General features: G+C 35.9%; 1 protein-coding gene across 2 annotated transcripts in view; it reads left to right on the top strand.

The window, feature by feature from the left end:
• LOC150097617 (uncharacterized) overlaps positions 1-25,708 on the top strand; it is a 334,050-nt gene that overhangs the window by 134,418 nt on the left and 173,924 nt on the right. For both annotated transcript variants that reach the window (XM_090407322.1, XM_090407323.1), the window contains exon 9: positions 11,796-12,426. In XM_090407322.1, the coding sequence (XP_090263448.1) occupies positions 11,796-12,426 (631 nt within the window). The remainder of the gene's footprint in view (positions 1-11,795; positions 12,427-25,708) is intronic.

Genomic DNA, 25,708 nt, shown 5'->3' with positions numbered 1-25,708 from the left:
TTATTTTTATTTTATTTTATTTATTTTTTTGTTGTTGTTCCTGCCTTACAAAAGGTTATTAGCAAACCTATAGTAGATTTTATATTATGGTGAGCCAAGGATTTTTTAAAAAGATTTTTATCAATTTTATATATCTTTTTGTATTTTTAATTTATTCTTTACATAGTCTGAAAACCCTGCTCTAGAGACCAAACATGGAACTTGGTTTCCATCCCATACAATTTTTGAACTGGTTGTTTGATTAATGTATAATGTAAATTGTATCCAAGATTGTTTTTTTATCCTGATATCTCTCATAACATATTTTTGCCTGGGCAAGCTCTGTGTTTTTTTTTTTTTTTTTTTGGCTAATTGGCACTCTGGATTTCACCATATCTTTGTACAGAGTAAGTCTCAAGCAACTTGTGACTTCCAGTTAGTGGGGAAGTAGTCTCACAGTGGGTGATGAAATTCATCTCATACTTAAAAGTAGATGTCTTTGCTGTCAAAGTTAACTCAATCACTGAACAGCTTCCTCCAATTTGTACACAATGCTCTATATGTTGATGGCTTTGCAGTTTACTGTCAATCTTGTAACATGAGAGTTCAGGAAAGATAAGTTCAGTGAGCAATCGATTGCATCTTTCTGTGGGCTCTTAGTAATGAGTTCAGTTTTTCAGCAGAAAAAAGTGTATGTACGCTTCTGCCATAAACACATTATTCACTAAATCCTCAATTAATAATGGGCCAAATTGATATTCCAGTACAGCAGAATATCAACAGAAACCAAGTTCTTGGAAACTCATTTTTGACAGAAAACTTGCATTCCTTGCACACATTCATCAACTAAGAGAAAAGAGCAAGAGAGCAGCAAATCTATTTTGTACTGTATCCTCTACTCAATGGGGGGATGCTGATCGATATTCATTGCTTTGTTTTTATCATGTGCTTATAACTTCAAAGCTTTATTATGGTCTCAAAAGTCTATGGTTCTGTATAACAGAATAGTCTGCGATGGTTGTATCCCATCCATCATCAGGATATATATGGATAGCTACCTTTCGCACATTCGCCCACTCAATCTTTATGTTGCATTAAATGAACCACTTCTATCACTTCAATGGAAATGATTGTCTCTTAACTGTGTCCTCAAAATCTCTTCAGAGCATCTTATGTGGGCTTGTATCTTTTTGTGCATTGGGAAGCTCAGTATCTCTCTATCTCTCACACACACACAGACTACCATACGTCCCTTTGGTATATGTATTAAACAGATTATGCTTTTGGCATGAATGTTGTCATCATTACCTCCACTAAAAATAGCAGTATTTCTCGTTTGCAGTTCCTCCTGCAACCACTCACTTTATCAAATCAACTACAGAAGTCTCATATTCTGTCTCTCTAACTTTTTATCTTTCTTTCTTTCAATTGCAGGTAGAAAGATAGTCTCATAATCTATCTTTCTACCTGCAATTGTTTAATACATACAGAGCAGTCCACTCTGATTTCTTGCCCATCTATACCGATGGTTCAAGAGCTGTGACCTCCTTTGACTGTGCTAATTTGTTTACTGACATACTGTCTGCAACCAGGTCCCATTTAATTGCAGTAATTATGCAGCAGAGTTGAATGCCATTCAGCTTGCACCTATTCATTTAAAAGAAAACTGCTACCAAAAAAAAAAATGATTTATTCAAGCTTATTGAGTTGTTTACACACCATCTCCTCTTCTCTTCTCTTCTCCAAAGCACTGAATGTGTGTAATCCACATCCAGTGCTTTGTGAGGTTTTACAACTGTTGTACAAAACGAAGATCCGTAATTTTGATGCTTGGTTTGATGAATTCCCAGCCACATTGGAATTAAGGGGAATGAGACTACAGATACAGCTGCTAATTTTAAAATACTGTTTGACAGTCCCATATATGGATTACACTATATTATGTCTGTTAATTGCATGTGTTCCTTTGACTGATTTGCCAATTTTGTGAGATGATAAACCTGAGATTCTGGAAGGCAAAACTCTTAGCGATCATCGTATGAGACTGCCAACTTACAAGAGTTCACAACACCTGTAATACAATAATGCTATGCATGGGCATGTGATCGGGGAGAAAGAAGTGAATATATTAATTTGTTTCTTGAAGAGTTGGATGTAAAATTTTCAAATCCTGATAGGATTGCATTCAGCAAAGATCCAGTTATCCCTGACGACGTTTATTCTGTAGAACTAAAAGACAGATAATCTTGATACTCGTGTCTCACCTTTACATTCATATGGGTTATTACACAGATCATTGTAGATAATTGGGAAATGATAAACATCAGTTACACATTACATATGTTCCATTTGAGATATACATGTTCACTACCAATTTTTCAACACCCTTGGTTTCATAACTTTGCTGGATTAACCCCTTTTTCCAGATCAATGGAGGTTATGTAATAATAATAATAATAATTCATCAATATCCCATCTGACCCACTAATTATACCTCTCCCATTTCTCTAAAACATCATGAACTACTTAAAAACTTAAATATTAAATGTAAATTGTGAATTAAATGATATACAAGTTTATTAGTGTCAGTGAAACAGGATTATTAATAGGGATGCACGGTGAAGAACTGAATATGGAATATTCATTTTGAAATTTGGCAGAAACACACTGAAGCATTAAATTTTATAAAAAAAAAGTTTTAAAAACTCATTAAAAATTTTCGGCAATTTTTAATGAGTGTATTTTTTTTGTTCAAATTTAATTTAATTTGCAATGTTTAAAATTAAATCTGAAAACAAACCCTAACTCAACATCACCAGAGTTAAAGATCGGTACTATCAACGTAAGAAGCCTGAATGGCAAAGAAATGGAACTAGCTGAGGAATTAGATAAGTACCAGATTGACATAATAGGGGTGACTGAAACAAAAAAGACCAAAACCGGTGAGATCTTTCTGAGCAATAAATACAAAATGTTATATTCAGGCAATGACAATCGAGCAAAAGAAGGAGTAGCCATAGTATTCAACACAAAATACGAGGCTAATCTTCTTGAATAGCAGTCAGTCTCAAGTAGAGCTATGTGGGCAAATATGAGAATGGGGAACTGGACAATGAGACTTATTTGTGTCTATGGTCCCACAGAAGGTTCTACTAAGGTAGAAGTGGAGGAATTTTTTGAGGCTTTAGAAAAAGCAACTGACACAATGAAAAATGAAAAGTTGGTCCTTGTTAGGGATCTAAATAGCAGAGTAGGAAATGATTGTGAGACATACAAAAATATTTTGGGAAAATTTGGAGAAAAGAGCAAAGCTAATAATAATGGCAAATACCTGTTGGATTTCTGCTCAGGACATGGACTGGTTATTACTAACACCATGTTCCAACATAAAAATGTGCACAAATTCACATGGAGAGATGAGGGAAGGAATAAGAAAAGTCTCATTGACTATGCTATTGTTGATAGTGATGTTTTCTCCCTGGTGCAGGACACCAGAGTGTACAGAGGATTTGAAATTGGAAGTGATCACTATTTAGTCTTGAGCAGGATAAATTTGAATTCCATATTGAAAAGAATAACATGTGGGAAAGTTTTAAAGTGAATAAAAGTTGAGCAGCTCTCAGATGTGAACTGTAGACTAAAATACAAAAAGATTATTGAAGAAAAAACGAAAGAGTTTGAGAACAGGAATCAAACCTTGGAGATTCAGTGGCAAACTCTGAAGAAAACATTGATTGATTCTGCCAGAGAGGCATGTGGTGAGGTTGTCTGCAAGGATAAAAAAATCAGAACTCCCTGGTGGACACAGGAAGTTAAAGAGGCAGTGAAGGAAAAGAAGAAAGCATATCAAAAGTTCCTGTCAAATAAGTCAGCTAGTGATCTTAGAGAATATAGAAACAAATGCAAGAATGCTAAACACTGTGTAAAACTAGCTAAACAAAAGTTATGTGAAGACTTTGGCAAGAATATAGAAAATAAATATCAAGAAGGTGGAAAAATATTCTGGAGGTTGTTGAAGAAGCTTAGGAATGGAGGAAAGAGTGCCGTAAAAGGAATTAGAGATGATAAAGGTGACATGAAAACGGGAGAAAAAGATATCCTTGAAGTATGGAGTAATTACTTTGAAAAACTGCTAAATGAAACAAGCAGTGATGATAGCACAGTGGTAAAAAAACACTGACCAGGCATGCAGTCAGGAATACATATCCATACTTGAAGTAGAAAAAGCCATGAAAGGCTTGAAATGTGGAAAGGCGGCAGGAGTAGATGATATTCGACCAGAAATGCTGAAGTATGGTGGTATAAGAGTCTTACAGTGGCTGCACTGCATAGTTCAGAAAGCCTGCACAGAGGAACGAATTCCCGATGATTGCAGTAGAGCTCTCATAGTACCCATATATAAAAAGGGAAATAAAACTGAATGTGAGAATTACAGAGGTATTTCCCTACTGTGTATTCCTGGCAAGATCTATGCAAGTATACTTGAGAAACGGTTGGGAAGAATTGTGGAAGAAAAACTTGGTGAAGAACAAGCTGGATTCAGGCCAAATAGAAGCTGTCAGGATCAGATCTTCACTTTACGACAGATAGTCGAGAAAGCATGGGAATATAACAAAGATCTGTATTTAAGTTTTGTCGATTTGGAAAAGGCATATGACAAGGTGCCAAGAGAGAATCTATTCAATATGCTGCAGTTATATGGTGTCAATGGGGCATTATATCAAGCAATACTTAGTCTTTATTTGAGTTGTAAGTCAGCAGTTAGAATTGAAGGAAGTACAGGAAGATGGTTTAGTGTTAAATCTGGTGTGAGACAAGGATGTACATTATCCCATCTGTTATTCATTATCTATATGGATCACATTATGAAGGAATGTTGTATTAAACATGATATCAAAATTGGAGATGTTAATGTCAGCTCTTTGCTTTATGCGGATGATGTTATACTTCTAAATAAATCCGCTACAAGTCTGCAAGATTCTTTGACTAAATTGAATAGCTGTTGTAATAGATATGGTATGAAGGTCAGCAATATAAAGTCAAAGACAATGAAAATAGTCAGAATCATTGAAAATGTCAACTCTGTTGTGAATGGAGAACCTGTGGAACAAGTAAAACATTTCAGCTATTTAGGCACGATTTTTACAGAAGATGGTAAATTAAATATAGAAATAGACAACAGAATCAACAAAAGCTGGTATGGTAGGAAGTCAACTGAATAAATTTATATGGTTTATGAGAGAAATTAGCCAAAACACTAAATTAGCTGTATACAAGACAGTGTTCAAACCAGTTTTAACTTATGGATCTGAGAGCTGGGTCAGAAGGAAAACACTTGACCAAAGACTAGAGACCACAGATATGAGAGTTCTGAGAAAGATTATAGGCGTGAACAGATGGTATCAATGGCAATATCATATTAAAAACAAGGATATTAGGAAAGAACTTGACATTGTCATCATCCAGGAATGCGTTAGCAGAGCTAAGCTCAAGTGGTATGGTCACTTAAACAGAATGAGCGAGGAAAGATTAGCAAAACAAGTGTTCTCTGCCAAGTTGGCCGCAAAATGACCCAGAGGAAGACCAAGATATAGGTGGATTGATATGGTACAAAGTGCCTTAGACAATAGAAATATAAGATCTGATAATGTTGGAGTCTTGACAAGTAACAGACTGATTTGGAGGAAAATTGTAGATAGGAAATTAATAATTATGTAATTTTTTTTCATATAGTACTATCATATCCTTTACACCCCTTGAGGGTACATGGCAGGAATTTGATGATAAAATTTAATTAATTATGCTTCAGCTGATTATATTCCACACTTTGACTAAGTTGCAGAATTAAGAAAGGTGATACTTCTAATTTTTTGGAAATGACAAAGTAAACTAAATTATTAATTATAAAAACTTTAATTAATAACTGCATATATTTCGGCACATGTTACGTTACCATCTTCATGAATTACAAAACAATGATATGTGCACGCAGGCACTTGCACTAAGCAAATGAGGCAGAAGAAAGGCAACTGAAGTCGGTCCTGGAGTCATAAAGGGTGCTCCCTAGTAGGCTAAATTGGATTGTCTTGGCTGTTGGGCTGACGATCTTAGAATAGTGGAGCAGATAAGAGATGCCAATTTCTTATGTGGTTTCTAACTAATTGTGAGGTCATATATTAGGAATTTTGTTAGTTTTTGGATATAATTTGGATATATGGAATGGTGATAGATTTAGAGTAATATCTGTTATGAAGGGGAGGGAGGGTTGTGGTTTACTGGTTTTAATATTTTTTGTATTTTTTTGGGGTTGTAGCCATTGGCTAAGAAGGTATTAAGGATATAGTTAAGTTCAGTAGTTTGGGCATTGTTATCTGAGCTGATTAATTTTGCCCTATTATATAGGATTTTTATAATCCCACATTGTTGGGAGCCGGGGGTGAGTGTCTGCTGGTGAATGTATCTACTTGTATGTGTAGGTTTTCTGTAAGCAGAGATAGCCAGTGATCCATCAGGCTGGTGTGTAATCATAGTGTCTAGGAAAAGGAGATTTGCTTTCCTTTTCAAGTAGAAGTACTAAAGATTATTCCTTGAATCAGCCTTAGCACTGAAAAACTTCCCAAACTCCAACAAATTTGGGTGTATGAGAGTGTCCCAAATTTGGGAACACCTTTAGACTCTAGGACTAGCTTCAGTTGACTTTCTTCAGAAAGTCAACTGAAGTTAGTCCTATGTGCACATAGGCACTCACACTAAGCAAATGAGGCTTCATTCTCATTTGCTTAGTGTGAGTGCCTCTGTGCACATATTGTTTTGTGAATCCTGAAGATGGCAATGTAATGTTGCTGAAATGTTTCAATGTGTTCTTTAAACAGTGCAAGCCAAAACATCTTCAATTCCAGTCTTGTTCTCATAAGCACACTGGTAAATTTTCAAAACTTCACTACATTTGGCTATAAAATATAGATGGATCCATAATATCCTCCATTTCTATTTTATAGAGAACAATGCATTTAAAAAACAGTACAGCATAAAAATCAGAAAAACAATATTGTACTTATTTCTTCAGATGAAATTATTAATGGAACTTATTTTAAATTGTGAAATATTGAAAATATTATGGATTTAATAATCAAAATGAATTTGTGATGAATTATTATGTAAGAAAATAAATTTTTCATTTTTTGGAGTGCATACATATGGTTTCTTCATAAATATTTTTGACATCTGAAAAAACTCTTTCAAGGAATATGATAGTAGCTAGTTACAAAAGAAATTTTCTGAATAATTGTGCTGTGGAATAAGTTTGTGGAATGCCTTCTATTTGAATGGTGTGCAAGATAAGTGGAAGCATTTCCCAGTTGGTTCGGTTTGTTATGATACATGTTACAGGAATTTTTCTGTTTCAGGCAAAGCCAAATATCGAATCTTTCTACTGATTTGACCGAAGCCGGATATCTGAAAAAAACAAGCTAAATTGGTTGAATACCAAAGCCAAACCAAATGTGCATCCTTAATTATTAATTAAATGTAAATGAAATGATTTAATGAAATACATACATTAATACAGATAGAAATGATGCAGGTTCATTAATCACTGCATTTACAAAGAATGTTACAAACCACTTCCAAAGGGAAAAAATTAGAATTTTACTAGGATTATAGATCTAATCACAAAAATCCTGCAGTTTAGGGTCTCCCAGATTACTGTCTGTTTCCATAGCCAACTGATTCATCATAGATCTTTGATGTTGTAAGAGAACAGAACATCTTAAAAGCAAAGTTGTTTAATATACTTCGATGTTTCTTTGCTTTAACACTTTTTGCATATTCAAGCAATTCATGACCAACCTCTTTTTCCTTTGATACATTAAATCCTATAAAGCTATTGCCAACATTTTCGTCAGGAGAATTATCAAATGTTAAGAAAACAACAACTTACCATAACACTGCAACAACTACCATGAACTGGATCTTGTTTAGAAGCTGTTCTTAGAGATAAGTAAAATATGCAAAATAAAATGAAAGCAAATGTAAAAAAAATGTAAAGCAAAACAAAATGTAAGCAAAATAAGCTACTCAGAATAATCAAGGGATCATCACCAACTTCAGATGTAAATAATTATGTGAGTGTGTGCTACACAATGGCATCTGTCATGACTCAGTGAACTTGTCAAGTGGTTGTGGAAATTTCAGGTATGATTTCACAATTTTGTCCTGAGTAGAGTAGGTGCTATACCCTTCATTCAGAAAATCAATGGTGTAACTGTATTTATTATTATTATTATAATTATATAACACCTCCAGGGAGTGTAAAGACTCATCGAGGGAGGGGTACCTACTCTACAACTCTGTCTCCACCAACTGCAACTAACTTCATCATCTACACCAACAACATCTTCGGCCAGCCACTACCACTAGTATTTTCACAGACAATCACAAACATCCATGCCCATGCCAGGATTCGAACCTGCAGCCTTTTGTCTGGAGAGTGGATATGCTAATCACTTGGCCAATCAAGCCATGCATCCATGCCCACGGCAGGATTCGAACCTGCAGCCTTTTGTCTGGAGAGTGGATACGCTAATCACTTGGCCAATCAAGCCGGCAAACTCTATTTGATTCCTGTTTTTCTAATGACATATCTAATTTAGCTTTTACCACTATAATGGAGCATGTCTAATATTAAGCACTAGAAGTCCCATATTTGTGATGCTGTACTGACATCTCCCGAGTATAATGATACATTTTTAGGAAGCTAATGCAACAGTATCTTGTTGCAGGATTATACAATCTATACAGTCAAGATGGAATTCTTCTTTTCTTTCATTTCATTTGAGGAACCTAATGGAGACTAAAGATTTGTATCAGATCTCCAAGTTCCAAATAAGATTTCCAACAGGATCTGTTTTCTCCCTGTAAATAGTATAGAGAAGTTGCTAAAGTTATTTTAAGTAATCAGATACTATATTTGATCTATCTTGTATTAGGAAACACATTTTCCCTTTAATACCAAATACACTTTCACTAAGTTAACCTCAAATAGCAGAAAATTCAGCATAATGCAGTTTCATCAGCATTATATGTTGCTCAGGAATTAAGACCTCATCAGCTGTAAGTTTAGCAAATTTGTCCACATATTCGGTATCCACTTCACTGTTTGCAGGCCATTTTTTACTAGGCACTTGATGCATGGAAATTCTATGATACTTCTTAAACCTTTGAAACCATCCTTCTATAGTCACATTAAGTTATGATTTGAGTTCATTATGGAAAACTTGCCTGTTCCATTAACATGTTTTCTGACAAGTTCACTTCATCACTCTGGCATTGTCAAAATTCCATCATTACTCAATCATGCTTAGTACTCTTACCATTTTTCATAGAAAATCTATGAAAGAATACATTTCTTAATACTTTCTAATACATTTGCTTCTTAGAATTACTGTCTGCAAAAAATTTCACTGTTTTATCTCTTTGCTTCTTTTCATAAACAGAGGATGAACCAGTACCATATGTATTTCAGTTTCCACATTGAAACACCATGGTCAAGTTGTTTTAACACTTCTACGTTATCTTGTATTGAAATGGACTTGTGCTTGACAACACCGCTGAACTTTATCTTGTTTAGAAGCAACAGATAGGGTTAAATGGAAGCAAAATAAATGAAGAATTCACTGAAAATCAAGGGATCACCATCTAATATACATGTTAAATGAGTGCACACCACATACAGCACCATCTCTGGTGGCCCAGTGAACTAATCAAGTAGTTGCTGGAATTTCTAATGTGCTCTCTTAATTTTATTTGGACTAAAGGAGGTACCAGACCATCTGCTGCCAGAAAATCAGTGATATACCTGTAATAACTATTTATTCCAAACTATCATTTTAGTTTATTTCCATCGAGGCATAGTAGTATTTGTTTAAAATAATGCTTTACATTTTGGTGTTTTCACTATGCTCGGGTATGTTTGATTAGTCTTTAATCTATATGTTGCCTGACCCCCCCCCCCCCTTTGAGGGTATATATCAAGAAATTGATGATGATGATTAATCTATATTGTAAGGTCTCAAAAACTAGTTTTTAATGGTGCATCTTATAAAAGATGTACTATTGAAAAGTATTTTCAAACATAATATGCACACTACAGTTTCAAATTGCTGTAGTGTGTATGTTATATGCATACTTCCATTTTGTAAAGTTTTGAGAAAAACTGAATTAAAGTTTTGAAGTCTCTAAAAAAATCTAAATATGAAAGTGGCAATTATTTTTTTGAAACATCTGGGAAAACTCTATAGCTCCATTTTGCAAAGTTTTGCAAAATGGAGCTATATAGAAAAACTGAGTTAAAGTTTTGAAGTCTCTAAAAAAATCTAAATATGAAAGTGGTAATTATTTTTTTGAAACATATATTTCTTACAACATTGTTTTATTGAAATATATCATTCATGCAGCATTTTTGAACATACATTTATTACCAATTAATGAAAAGAATATGTCAGCAAATGGACTTAATGGATTGTAGTAATTCTTATGGTAAAAAGAAATTATACTTCTAGTCTGAATCATCACTACCGCTGTCTTGAGTCCCAGGTTCGGGTACCAGGTCCTTAGCAGTTGCTGAAGTGGGTAGTTATTCATACCAGCTGTGGAATTCTTCTGGTATAGCTCCACTTTTGCAAAGTTTCAGCAAGTCTCGTTTCTTGTCTGGGCTTATTGACAAATGGTTACTGTATATTTTTCTCAGCTCAATCCTTTCATAGAGTTTCCTTGGGCGACATCTTCCACTTGTATTGATTGATTTATAAGCACTTGAATGGTCATACCGATAAAACAAAGTATCCAGGTGTGCTCTACAGTACTTGAAACATTTGACCATCAGCCAGTTCACTTTATTTCCTCCACTGTCAATCGTTTTGTTTTTCAATACCAATTTGCTTAGTTCTTTTAGGTCAACAAAATCTTGAAATTTTTATTCCTTTACAACATAAGGAGACTTTTTATGTTCTTTCCGTGTGTTAATTCTAGCAACTCGGAAAATGTTCAACCAGTCCTGCATTGTGTAGGACTGGTTGAACATTTATTTCAATAGCACTGTGCATTGAATCAACCTCCATATAACTATGCCCACTTTCCAGAAACTTCTGTTCTATCACTTCTAAGTGGGTATTTTGTACTAAGTACATTAAAAGTGCTGCAATATACTGGTTCCAGTTTTGTCCTCCACAAGTGTCTGAGAACATGGAAACCTTTTTGACATGATCAGGAAGACTGGTCAAATAATGCATAAGGCACGTTCCAATTTCAGAACTACCCCTCTTGCCATTTACTTACCAAGCAATTTTCACAACAATTGCACATTGAATTATTTCACAACAATGCAATTCTTACATTGTTGTGAAATAATCAAATATTACCAACTTTATTTAGAAAATTATCACTAGTGTTCATGGACTTACAGGATTTTCCCTGTATAACAGGCTGTAAGTAATGTGAGTAATAAAAGTTCTGAGAAAATCCACTAAGTGATTTTAAAGGCTTTTCCCTGGCTATAAATGTCATTTTTGAACTTAGCGAAAATTGACCAAGACTATAACTCCAACACTATACTTCACAGGAGAAAGAGGGGTTTTCTCAGACGATAGAGCATGAAATTTTACATATGCGGATAACATTAACTCTATTTTCAGCAAAATTGGAGTTATAGGGTTTTCCCAGAACCTCGCGAAATTTGGAATTTCAGTTGTTATTATTAATGCTCTATATGTATAGATACTCAATGTTTTGAATATTTTGTATTATCTTTATTTCATTAGGAACATTTATAGAGAACATCAGCTCTGATTATACTGAAAGTGGCAGCCGTGAATTAAATGCTAATGTTGAGGTGTCTTCACATCAAAGATTAGAATGTGCTACAAATCAAAAAGTAAAAGAGATGCCTGAAAATGCAGCTAATGTAAATTTGAAATACATTGGGACCATTGATGATGTTACAGCTGAAATGATTGAACAACTTGCTTTAACAATTCAAAATGCAATACCATTATCTCTACCAGAAAACAGTAAGGATACAAATCTGCTAAATCATGATTTATTATCTACAATATTTGCATGCAAAAAATTTCTTCATGATAATGAGAAGTTGGCAGAAACTCCAGGAAAGCAAAGGGAACAAAATGCTGTTAGTAGTTGCCAGTCTTCAGGATTGTTAAAGTCTTCTAAAAACATCACATCTCTAGGCAGTGGTAATAATTCACTTAAAAGAAAGCAAGCATTACCTGAATCATTAAATACGAATCCTGAAATTGTGGAAGATAATTCATTAATTAAAAGAGTGAAAATCGAAAATAATTATGACGATCAAATGATCGATGTTCAAAAACTACTTGAATCATTAATTTCTACAAATACAAACTTAGATATTAATATTCAGACATTGAACAAGTAAGTATTCTTATATTTTAGATAAATCATTGCATTTGTTGATATGAATATTTATAGACAGTTCTAAACATTAATAGACATTGTTTAAGTTAAGGGATATTACATCCCATATAGTTTCTTAGCCGAATAAGAAACTCAAAGAGTTTCATGCCGAATATAGTAGAAACTATATAAAGTTCGGCGATTCCAAGCGTAAGCAAATACCTGGATACTGCAGCACTGATCCCAAAGGGTAGTGCAAGCTGGGGCAACTCGTGGTAGAAGTGGAGCAAGCTCTGATCACTATTCTTGATATTTGCCCATAATGTGAACTTAGCTCCTAGGAACTGTATTTTTGTTCACATTATGAGAGAAGGTCACTACCCAGACCGGTTTCGACCTTTATTGAGGTCTCATCAGTGAGTAGCCAGACCTAGTTAATATCAAGTTCGTAGCGAACAGAACTTGTACCCCTTCTACGAGTATTGCCGTGAGGTGCTCTAATAAATTATTAGATATGTGAAGAGCCAAAGGCTTCAATTCGGCGTCATATAACTTGTTTAAGTTAAGGGATATTACATCCCATATAGTTTCTTAGCCGAATAAGAAACTCAAAGAGTTTCATGCCGAATATAGTAGAAACTATATAAAGTTCGGCGATTCCAAGCGTAAGCAAATACCTGGATACTGCAGCACTGATCCCAAAGGGTAGTGCAAGCTGGGGCAACTCGCCGAATTGAAGCCTTTGGCTCTTCACATATCTAATAATTTATTAGAGCACCTCACGGCAATACTCGTAGAAGGGGTACAAGTTCTGTTCGCTACGAACTTGATATTAACTAGGTCTGGCTACTCACTGATGAGACCTCAATAAAGGTCGAAACCGGTCTGGGTAGTGACCTTCTCTCATAATGTGAACAAAAATACAGTTCCTAGGAGCTAAGTTCACATTATGGGCAAATATCAAGAATAGTGATCAGAGCTTGCTCCACTTCTACCACGAGTTGCCCCAGCTTGCACTACCCTTTGGGATCAGTGCTGCAGTATCCAGGTATTTGCTTACGCTTGGAATCGCCGAACTTTATATAGTTTCTACTATATTCGGCATGAAACTCTTTGAGTTTCTTATTCGGCTAAGAAACTATATGGGATGTAATATCCCTTAACTTAAACAAGTTATATGCTGCCGAATTGAAGCCTTTGGCTCTTCAAATATCTAATAATTAATAGACATAATCCATGTCATGAGAGTTTGGAATCTTATCAGCCTATTGCATTCCACTGCTGGACAAAGGTCTATTCCAAATTTCTCCACTCTTTTCTCTCTCTCTCTCGTGCACACACACACACAGAGTCCTTATTTAATTTTTCTTGCTGTTCCTGTGATCTCATTTTTCCATCTCATCCTCTCTCTTCTTCTTCTCTTGCTCTCTCTGAGAATCCATACTGTAGTAAGGACTACCCATTCTCCTGTATCTTCGATTCTGGCTACAAGGTTGGCCAAGTTCCATTTTCAAATATATATTTGAAAGATATATAAATTTATTTTATTTATTTTTTTATTTATTTATATATATATATTTTTTAATAACATAAAACAGTCTTGTTCATCTTTATAATGTTTGAATTTTTTACCTTCTCTGTATTATTAATTCCAAAAATACTTCTCCCTACTGTTTTTGGCATACATGTAAAGTTTTTGTTAAGGACCAAGTTTTGGCACTGTATGTCAGTATGGACACTATAATAGAATCTATCAGCTTCCTTTTCAGGGAGATGGAAATGTCATTCTTCATCCACTGGTCCTATCCCCAGCAATTATTCCATACTTTGGATACTCTGAACTGTAATTATCCATTGCCAAAGGATGTTATTTATCCAGATGAATATACTCTGGCAGCATGTATTCAATGTTGAAATCTAATAAGATAAGAATTTTTGAGCTAGTAGTCATGATTTTTGTAAAATTCAGCAAATCAGATAATGCTTAGTTTCTTTCCTAAGATACTGATGCTCTTATTCTTATTGGTCCAGTTAGGTTTTCTGAACACATGTTCAGTTGTAGCTGTGAAAGAGTATGGGTCACCTGGTTTTTAACACCTTTATTGACTGGGAAGTAATCCCCTTTAATAAAAAATAAAACCAAATTAAAAAATGAAAACATCCTTCTATAAGAAATTTTATTCCAACCAACTTCTTTGGGCCACCACAAGCCTGCTACTAGACAAAATACAACCCATCCCAAAGGTCAGCAGATCATCATTAGTTTTCCTGTTGAGGAGGACAAGAAAAATGTTGAAATATTACAATTTACACTAGTAGAATTGTTACCTATTCTGGTGAAATTCTACAACAATGTTATTATCAGTGAACCTATCCTGAATTACTGTCTAACACAAGATAAATCTTTTACACAAAAATTTTAAATCAGATATAAACTATAGATCAGTTAGCCTTATGTGGGAAGTTTTCAGTATTGAGACCACATTATGATGTAAATAAAGAGTTTAATAAAAATAAGCAATTAAAACCTGACAAGTTTCGTAAGTCATAAGATTTACATTATCAGAGGTACTGGTATAGAAAAGTGTAAAACAACAAAAGCCTGTGAACAATTAATTACACATATTAGATGTTTTGATAACTTCACAACTATTACATGTTATTGATATGAAATTTTATATTATTACATATTGCATATTATTACATATGAAATGAGAGTCAGTTGAATTGACTCTCATTTCAACAACTGAGTTGAAATGCTAATATCTGAAACACATTCACTATATATTTCTTAGTTTTAACATGTTCACGATGGGTGGTATCAAACTAATCATATGGTTTTGCCTGAGTTTATGTGCTTCATGTGCCATTTTTTTCCCAGGTGTCTCTAATTGCACTATTTGTTGAGAAATATATTACACAGCCTGCAAATGTCTCTGTACCTTATCCAGGAACATAATAAAACTAATTATTTTTCGTGCATCTGCAGTATAGTAGCTATTGCGGAGGGCGTGTTATTTACTGCAGGGAGCGAGTTACTATCACCCCAACATGAATATTGGGGAGATAGTAACTTGCAATTTGAGTAGAAGAATTCATACGTAATATAATTTAATATATATATATATTTTTTCCTCAATATATATAATTTATTAAGAAATATATATGCTTAAATTAATTATTTTTCTTAGTAATGATTCTATGCGTTAATGATGCATAACCGAAAATTGCCACGTACCCCCCTGAAGACCTTTCACGTACCTCTGGGGGTATGCATATCACATTTTGAGGAACATTGAGATATACCAATATGTGATACATTGTGGAGATTTCAGAGCCATGGCTTAATGGAAGATTTTCTTGTTAATAAAACATAATGGTTATTATAATGTTATCAGAAGAGTTCATATGAAGATTTAAGTTGAAATCAATGCTACATGGAGTTCCTGTTTAGGAAAGCTGATCAAAGCTGTATCACTTGAATGAAGAATGTTGAAGGTGAAGAAAGTAGTGGTAAATATGGGCATGTTGTTTAAAGATGAAGAAAAGCAAAGTGTTATTTAGAGGATTTTAATGTGAGAGGTTGGTTCGTTGATTTATGGTTTATTGGTGAAAGTGCTTCATTTCAGGCTCATGTAGTTTGTTTATTGGTGCTTCCTGCCATGCACTAATAACTTTTGATCTTATTAACTGCCTGTAGTCTGCATATGGGACTGTCAAACAGTACCTCGAAATAGTCAGAGCTGATCTAGCAGCTGCAGTCTCATGTCCTTTGTTTCCAATATGGCTGGGAATCTAGCACAACCAAACATCAAAGTTAAGGATTTTCATTTTGTATAACAGTTGTAAAACCTCACAAAGCAGCACTGAGTGTGGATTATACACAGAATAGGAGATGGCCAGTAAACAACTCATTGAGTCTGCATAAATTACACACTTTTTGGTTTTCTTTCAACAATTTTCTTTTATATGAACACGTGCAAGCTTGAATGGCATGCAACTCTTCCACGTAATTACTCTAGTAAAGTAGGACATGATTACTGACAGTATGTCAGGAAACAGCACTAGCACAGCCAACATAGGTCACAGATCTTGAACCATTAGTATAGATGGGCAAGAAATCAGAGTGGACTGCTCTTTGTGCATCAAACAATTGCAGGTAGACAGGTGATGGTGTATGAGACTTCTGTAGCCGACAAAGGAGAGGTTGCAAGAGGGAGGACAAACCTGCCATGGAGGAATGACACTTTTGATACAGGTAATGTTTTTAACATTCATGCTAATAGCCTGCATAATCTCTTTAACACGCATACCAAAATAACCTACAGCAGTCTTACGTATGTGATATGAGCTTCCTGATGCATAAAAAAAAAAGATATTATTCTACATCGGATGCTCTGGAAAAGACTGTTTTTAGAGCATAGTTAAGAGACAACTGTTTCCATTTAAGTAATAGAGGCAGATCATTTGATTAAGATACTTTGCATGGGTAGTGTGCAAAAAAGGCACCAGTAGGTATTCATATACCCCGATGATGGATGGGATCCAACCATTGCAGACTTGAGATCCATAATCCAGCTTTGAGCTTATAAGCAAAGGATAAAGATGAAGCATTGTAGATTGATCTGCATCCCATTTCTCTTAGTTGATGTGCTAGAAATAAGTTTTCTGTCAAAGACGAATTCTAAGAACTTAGCTCCAGTTGCTGCTGGAATAGCTATTTCCCCCATTTTTAACTCAGGATTTGGGCAAAGAGTTGGTTTATGGCAGAAGTGTGTGTACACATACACTTTTTTCTGCTGAAAATCTGAACCCATTACTTGGAGAGATATGGTCAATTTTTGAAGTTGTCTTTCAGCTGCCTTCATGTTATAAGAGTGACAGTAAATTGTTCAAACCAGGAACATCTGGTTCTTCATGACATTGCCAAAATAGCAAACTTCCCACTATGATTTGGAAGACTTGGCTAAAGAGAGATTTTTTTTAATAAATACAGAAAGGTCCCTTCTGAGATAAGTTATAGAGGTCTTTTAGTATGTTATATCTCCAGGTCTTTTAGTGTGTCATGAAATTTTTCCATGTCAAAGACCACTGAAGTCAGATATTGTTGCTTCTTTCAGGAATTATTATTATTGTATGGACACTTCCATGGAGTCAGAAGACTCATCGCGGGATACCCAAACTATCCACATAATCTATCGTACCTCTCTCTGAACCCATTAACAGACAAAGCACTCGCAACTGACTCTGGCAACCAATTCCACTCATTCACAACTTTCCAAGCAAAAAATCTAGTCATTAATACTCCTACTAAACACACCTTTATTCAACTTCCAGGGATGACCTCTTATTCGGGACCCCTCCAGCCATGTGCTGAAACATTTGCCCTACATCAATCCTATAAAACCCTTTAAGCAACTTAAATGTTCTATCATATCCCCTGTTTTTTTTTTTTTACCTATCAACCAAATTCTGCAATCCATACACCCTCAATCCATCTTCATTGGGAAAATTCCACAGACGACTCACCATCTTGATCATTTGCCTCTGAATCTTCTCCACTGCTTCTTCATCTCCAAGAAATCCAGAAGACCAGACTTGAGCACAGTGATCCAGATGTGGATGTATCAAGGCCTTATAAACAGGAATAACAACTTCCTTATCTCTACTTTTTTTTTTTTAATGTGTTCAATAGCCAAGTTATCTTATGGGCTACCTTAACAATATGTCCTCTGAACTTTAACTCTCTGTCTACCACCACTGCCCCCTAAATCTCTAGCTTCATCTATTTCCTGGAATACAGTGCCATCAATGTGATACACAGCTTGTAATCTCTTTAACCCAAAATGCATAACTTTACGTTTCTCGACATTAAACTGACACCCATTAACTTTTGCCCATGCTAACGGCCTATTTAAATTGTCCTACAAGTCTCCAGATTGCTTCGATTAACTATTACTCTACCTAATTTTCATCATCAGCAAACAACTGAATATTTCATTTCAGGTTATTTCCTATATCATTTATGTACATATTAAACGGCAATAGTCTCAGCACTGAACCTTGTTGCACACCACTAATTATCTGTTTTTTCCTCAATTCTGCCCCTCCATATACTGCTTTTTGATATCTATCCAGTAACTGCCTTCCTATCCACATAACTAGAGTCATATCCATCCCCATTTGTTCTAATTTGCGTAACAGAGTTCCGTGTGGTATTCTGTCAAATGCCTTTGCAAAATCCAGCAGAATCATTGTGTAGCCATTTCCTTTATCCAACTCTGCTGTTACTCTATTATAAAAAGATAGTAAATTACTAAGGCATGATCGACTCTTCACAAATCATGTTGTCACTTGTACAGTATCATAATTTTATCCTCCCAATGCATCTCTTATACATGTTTATAAATGGCCCAAATGATACAAAGTTGAATAGTGTCTATTGAAGCCACACTGTGAATTGGAGAGAAGTTCATTACTTTCTAAATGCCAGAGAAGTCTAACATTAACTTTTTTTCCCAATATCTTACAAAAGACAAAGCTGGTGAAGAGCAATAGGTCGATAATTATTTGCTTGTATCGGATCCCTTCCTGGTTTTGGGTTGGCAATGACAACTGACTTATGCCAGGATACTGAAAACTCTTCCTCTGAAAGTATTGTATTGCATATTAAGAGATGCAAATGATGATTATGATGGAAGATGTTTTATCATCTCATAATGAATGTTATCAGAATCCACTATGCTGTGGTGAGACAATAAAACAACTCATTCTAGTTACTCCTTAACAAACGGCTTCAGTGCATCGGTAGAAAAATTTAGCAACTGTTTCTCTTGCTGCTTTTTCAGTATTAAAAACCCAAGATGATATGAAGCTGCTGCTGAGATTCTGGCAAAATTTTCTTTTAAAATGTCTGAAATAGCTTTGGGATCAGCAACAACACATCCAACACAGTCTAAAGTAGACAGTGTGTTCTCTATCTATCTTTCATTTTTGAGAGTTCATCCCATACAATCTTTGCACTAGTTGTCTGATTAATCGATGATGTAAATTGGATCCAAAAGTGCTTTTGACTTTGCTTTGGCCTGAGCATATTTAAAAGCTATTAAGTTTGATGTGATAGACTATCTATGAAATATACTTTATGCTCTGTCTTGAAATGTCTGTCTGGTACTCTGAGTTCTGCCAAAGCTTTGGATAGAGTGGAAATTGAGATAGTGTTTTTGGCTGTTGCTGCACGGAATTTGTCACAGTACAATCTGTGACATGCTTTATTGCTTTGTTGATGGGTGTTTGATTGACTGTATTATCATTCAATTTTGCAAGATAGAAAAAAGTATTCCAACCAGCCTGGTCCATTTTCCACATGGGTATCCATGTTGAAGAACATGGTTTCTGTGCAGATAACAGGAAAATAATCACTTCCATGTATGTTCTCTTTGACATCCCATATGAGCAGATTGTAAGATCTATTGCAGAATATGTCAGATATGCATGTGGAAGAAAGTATTGAGTCTATTATTCAAAAGAGAGAGGTCATTATTGTCAAGCATCCATTTCATTATATAACTTTTTCCATTTGTTTTGGCACTCTACCACAGAGTGTTGTTCCCATTAAAGTCATTCATAAGAAGTATGGGATCATGCAATTGCAAGTTAAGGTTGTCAAGATTGATTTCATTTACCAAAGCACTCGGTACTAAATAAATTGAACATACTGTAATAAGAAATCCCATGAATAGATGAATCACTACTGCTTCCAAAGCAGTATTAAGCTGGACCTGTTGGAAGACAATGATTGTCCACCAGGAGAGCTACTCTACCATGAGCAGGAACATCTCCAGTTCTTAAGAATAACAGTGAAATTATTTGAGGTGGGGTCCTCACTGGGTTTTAAATATGATTCCTGCAGGCAGAAACAGATAGGCTGATGTTTCTGTAGCAGAATCTTGATATTTTCATTATTCTTGTGAAACCCACAACAGATCCACTCTAAAAAGTTTCCTACTGTTTTGGCTTTGTAGACTTGTCCAAATTTAAAGAGGTTAATATGGCCTTCCCTTTATATTTGTTTATTATCAGGTTTATATTTGTCTATTGATTTTGGGAAGTATGGACGACTAGTGTCCATCTTTTCTCTGGAAAAATGATCTGTAAAGCATCATTACATAGATAGAGGGAAATCGTGAGTCAAGCGCAGTGACATGTATAAGAAAAGCTCCTGATTGGGATAAGTTTTCTAGGAATAATTAAATATATATGCGTAATTGTTTGATTAAGAGAGGCTGTAAACGTTGTGCGCTACTGGTTTTATTATTGTGGGGGATTTTTTTTTTTTGCCAAAACTTAATTATGAAATCGTTATTATTAGACTTAGTAACCTGCAAAAAATGGCGGCGGCATTGTCATTTCATGATTTTAATTTAGATTTCAGTCGTTTCGTTAAGTGTGAGGTGTGTCATATGTATTCTTTCGATTACATAAATGATTTGTGGATATTTGGTGAGGATGGAAGGAGGGTATGCGCAAAGTGTGACCTGAATGAGGAATTGACAAATGCAAATATGAAATTGATGACAGAAAGTGTTAGTAGCAAGATTGTCGCGGAGAAAATAAGTGCACGTTTGAAAGAGGAGGATGGTGAGAAAGAGAGGCGAAAAAATGTTAAAAAATCAGTAAAAAAGAAAAAGAGTGATTTGAAAACTGTAATGGATGTTAAAAGAGACGAAAGTGAGGTGAGAGTGGTGGAAGGAAACGAAATTGAGAGAACGAATGAAACTAGAAATGGCGTGATGCAGAAATCGAAAGTGAAAAAAATCGAAAGAAGGATGATAGCGAAAAAAATAAGAATGTAGCGAAAGTTCGACGCATGTTGGACTGAAAGTACAGAAACAAAGAAAGATGAATGAGTGTGAAAATGGGAAGAATGATAGCAAAAGTTGGATTGGACGCATGTTGGACCGAAAGTATGGAAACAAAGAAGGATGCATGAGAGTGAAACTGAGAAGAGGGGGGTCGAGAGTTAGAAAGATTGAATGATAGAGAGAATGTGTCGCGAGATTCGGAAGTTGAATTGGATTGGATGAGGCAAGAAATGAAATGGATGCAGAATGTAATCAAGAAAATTTGGGTAAAAACTATTAAAATAAATAATGATGGCATGAAAGAGTTAACGAAAGATGAGCGAGTGGCGTTGTATTGCAACTCCATTATTAAAGGTGTGCTGGAGGATATAAATCACAAGATATGTTTTCCAGATGCTAAAATGAGGAGAGTGGTTGAGGCATTGGATATGAGGCAGGAGCGAGCAAAAGAGTTAATAGGTACGAATGATTTGAGAGAGGACAAAGAGTGTGTCAGAATGGATATCAGGAGGCTGCTTAGAAGGATAAAAAAGAATAGTGTGACAGGAAGGGTAGTTGGCGTGTTGCCTAGGTATGACTGTGGTGAAATGAGGCGCAGAGCAAGGATTGTGAATGATATGCTGGCTGAAATGTGTGAGGAGATGGGAGTACAGTTTGTTAATGTGTGGAATGAGTTTGAGGGATGAAGTAAGCTGTATGGGAGCGATGGACTGCATTTGAGTGGTTATGGTGTGAGTTGCTTGGAGAGACTGCTGCTGGAAGGTAGAGAAGTGAATTGAGAGAATGAATCAGATCAAGTGGGAAGTGATGTGGAAGAGCAGGAGAGTAAGACAGGAGAGATTGAAGAAGTTGTTATGAATGGGGAAGGGTATGGTATGAGTATAGAAAATGAGAGAATGGATGTGCAAGAGGAGCAGGGAAAAAAAACAGGGAGGCTCAGGGTGGACGGGTACACAGCATGAGAAAGGCGGATGCTCCAAGAGGAGGTGAGCATGTGTAGGCAGGAAAGGAATGGGATGACCAGGGATCAAGAGGAAACAGTTGGAATTGAAAAGAGTTTTAAAATAAAGAAGCAGAAAGGGAAATGGCCCCAGTTGAGCATGGAGAGATCACATCGAGTGAGTGGTATCAGTGGAACTAGCTGTAGATTCAGAAATGAGCTGTTGTGTTTGTATACAAATGCTAGAAGTATAAGAAACAAGGCAGATGAAATGGTTGCACTAATTGGTCTGTTCACCCAAAGATTGTCGGAATAAGTGAGACATGGTTGGAAGAGTATGACATCCTGACAGGAATAGAGATTGCAGGGTATGATGTGTTTCGTGAGGACAGAAGGGGTAAAAAGGGAAGGGGAGTGCTATTGATGATAGAGAAAGAGTTATGTCCATATAAAGTAGAGATGCAAGAGGGAAATAGTGCCAGTGGTTTTGAGGCAGTATGGTGTGAGATAGAGGTGAATGGAATCAAATACTTGGTGGGATGTTGTTATAGACCAGGTATTGTGGATGGTGGTGATAATGAAATGTACAATCAAATTAGCCAAGTAAATAAGAAAAGGGTGATCATTATGGGTGATTTTAATTATGGCAATATAGACTGGAATGATGAGATAGCAAGAAATAAAGAAAATGAGTTTCTTCGAGTTTTTGAGGGATAACTACCTCAGACAGTATAACAGAGGGCACATGAGGATTGAGGGTCTTAGATTTGGTCATCTCATCAGAGGATGTAATTATAAATGAGGGGTCAAATCATCCACCAATTGGTGAGAGTGACCATGAGGTGATTACCTGGGTGGTTGCCAGCAGTGTGAGGACCTCTGTGAGAAAAGGGCATATGCGGAACTACAAGGTGGGGGGGGTGATTATGAAGAACTCAGGAGACAGCTTGCGGGTGTAGCATGGAATGAGGAGTTAGCTGGAAAAGAGATGGGGGATTTTCAAAAACTGTTGAGTAGATGCAATGTCTAAATGTATTCCAAGGGGGAGAAGGTGGGGGTGAGATGGATGAATAAAGAGATTAAGCATGTGATACAGAGAAAAAGGGCATTGTGGAGGCAGCATAAGAGAAGTGGAAATAACCAATTCCATGAGGTCTACAAAGACCAAGCAAGGAGGGTGATTTGGTTAGTGAGGGTAGCTAAAGAGAGGTATGAACAGCAGTTGGTTAATGAAGCCAAAAAGAATCCTAAGGAGTTCTTTCGATATGTAGCCAGCATATAATTTCGATATAATTGTGGAAGGATGACATTGATTGGAGAAAATGGTATAAAGACAACTGATGCAGAATGTGTGGTGGAGATACTTAATGAGCAGTTCATAAAGATCTTTCAATCTTGTGAATGTGACTACATGGAGAGAACTTGAGAGCAGTTGATGATTGGGAGGAAAGACTGACTGTAAGTGAGCAAGAGGTGTTTGGGGAGTTGAGTAAACTAGATGTAAATAAGGCTGTGAGACTTGATAATATATCACCACGTATTCTGAAAGAATGTGCCAGTGAGTTGACACCTGCCTTGACATATTTTTTTAATATGAGTCTTGCACTCAGTCAAGTTCCTAAGGAGTGGAAGGAGGGCAAGATTGTGCCACTTCATAAAGGAGGTGATCGAACTCAAGCATCAAACTACATAGGCCTATCTGTGTGTTAGATGTTATGGTTAAGTTGTTGGAGAAGCTTATGAGAACTAAGATCCAGAGTTGGGTTGATAACAATGGTATTATCATTGATGGACAGTATGGATTTGCTAAAGGGAGGTCATGTTTTAGTAATCTACTTACTTATTACAATAAAGTGATTGCTTTCTTAGACAGAGGAAAAGGATACACAGCAATATACTTGGATTTCGCAAAGGCTTATGATAGAGTACCTCATGATAGGTTGACAGTCAAACTAGAGCAGATGTGGTTGGATATTAGATTGGGTCATTGGATTGGAGACTGGCTATCTGATAGGTATCAACAAGTTGTGTATGGGGGAGCGATATCCAGGAAAAGGAAAGTCACTAGTGGAGTACCTGAGGGGTTGTTTTAGGTCCATTACTGTTTAACTTGTATATTAATGATATAGGTGAAGATTTGGATGGAGATATTCAGTTGTTTGCAGATGATGCAAAGTTGGGACGAACCATGAAGTGTAGTGAAGATGTTGTGGCCTTACTGGAAGACTTGAATAGATTGAGTGATTGGGCACGGAAATGGGATGCGAGTTCAATGTTGCAAAATGTAAGGTTTTAAAATTTGGAAAACAAAGATGGGATGCAGAATTTATGCTTGGTGAGAATATATTGTTGGAGGCATAGGAAATAAGAGATCTGGGGGTGATAGTGGATAAGGATCTAAAATTTAAGGGACACATCACCAAAATTGTGAAGAACACAAAGGCTTCTGGAAATGATGCAGAGGACACTGACGTGTAGAAGTAGGGAGATTCTTGTTCCATTGTATAAGGCTTTGATTAGGCCACATATGGACTGTTGTGCCCAGATTTGGTCGCTTGGTTTTTCAGAAGGATGAAGAGATGTTGGAAAGGGTCCAAAGGAGACTGACTAAGGTAGTTTCTGACCTCTGGAATGTCGAGTATGAGGAAAGATTGAGAATATGTAATTTGTAGAGTCTGGTGGATAGGAGGAAGAGGGGAGATATGATAGAAACCTAAAAGTTGGTAAGGGGTTGTTATAGAATCAATGCTGGAGAAATTTTACAGAGAATAGTGGGAGATCAGGGGAGAACCAGAGGTCATCCCTGGAAACTGTATACAGAGGGTGTGAGTAGGGGAGTGAGAGGCAGGTTTTTTTCATGCAGAGTTGTGAATGATTGGAATGCCTTGCCCGAGAATGTGGTGTCTGCAAAGTGTTTGAATGTGTTTAAAACACGGTATGATGAGCTGTGTGTGTGATAAAATGACCTCCCAGATGAGTCTTTGACTCCATGAGGTCTTGGGGTGGTAATAATAATAATCTTGCATGTCAGGATCATTTGGTATGTTTAATTTGATGTACACCAATGTACTTTCAGTGTACATCAAAGAATCCATTTCTCTATAGGGATGTCTGGTGGTTTATCTTTGTGATATCCTTGCCACAATTTTTTTTTTTTTTTTTTTGTACAAGTAGGTTCTCATCAAATGGGATTATTTTTAGAATTGTTTCAAGTGTGAGACCATAAATTGTGTGGCTAATGCACTCCACAGAGAACACTTGCAATAATAAAATTTAGGAATGGTAAAATCATCAAATGGTGGAATAGACATACAGGTTTGAGATGCTGTTGATATTTTCCTGACTGCCACCTTCTCATCATGAGAAGATTTCAGGACAGATGTAGTGGTGGCCGACTTTGTTTTTGCATCCTGATGTGTATTTTGTTCTGTTTAATCTTTTTTATTTCTTTTTCACCTTTCCACTTCTGACATGCATGGGAGTAAACTAAATGATC

The sequence above is a fragment of the Typopeltis vanoorti genome, chromosome 17 (genome assembly GCF_054136105.1).
Source record: "Typopeltis vanoorti isolate ZY-2024b chromosome 17, IOZ_Tvanoo_1.0, whole genome shotgun sequence".
Lineage (NCBI taxonomy): Eukaryota > Metazoa > Arthropoda > Arachnida > Uropygi > Thelyphonidae > Typopeltis > Typopeltis vanoorti.
This window is presented reverse-complemented; position numbering and strand designations above follow the sequence as displayed.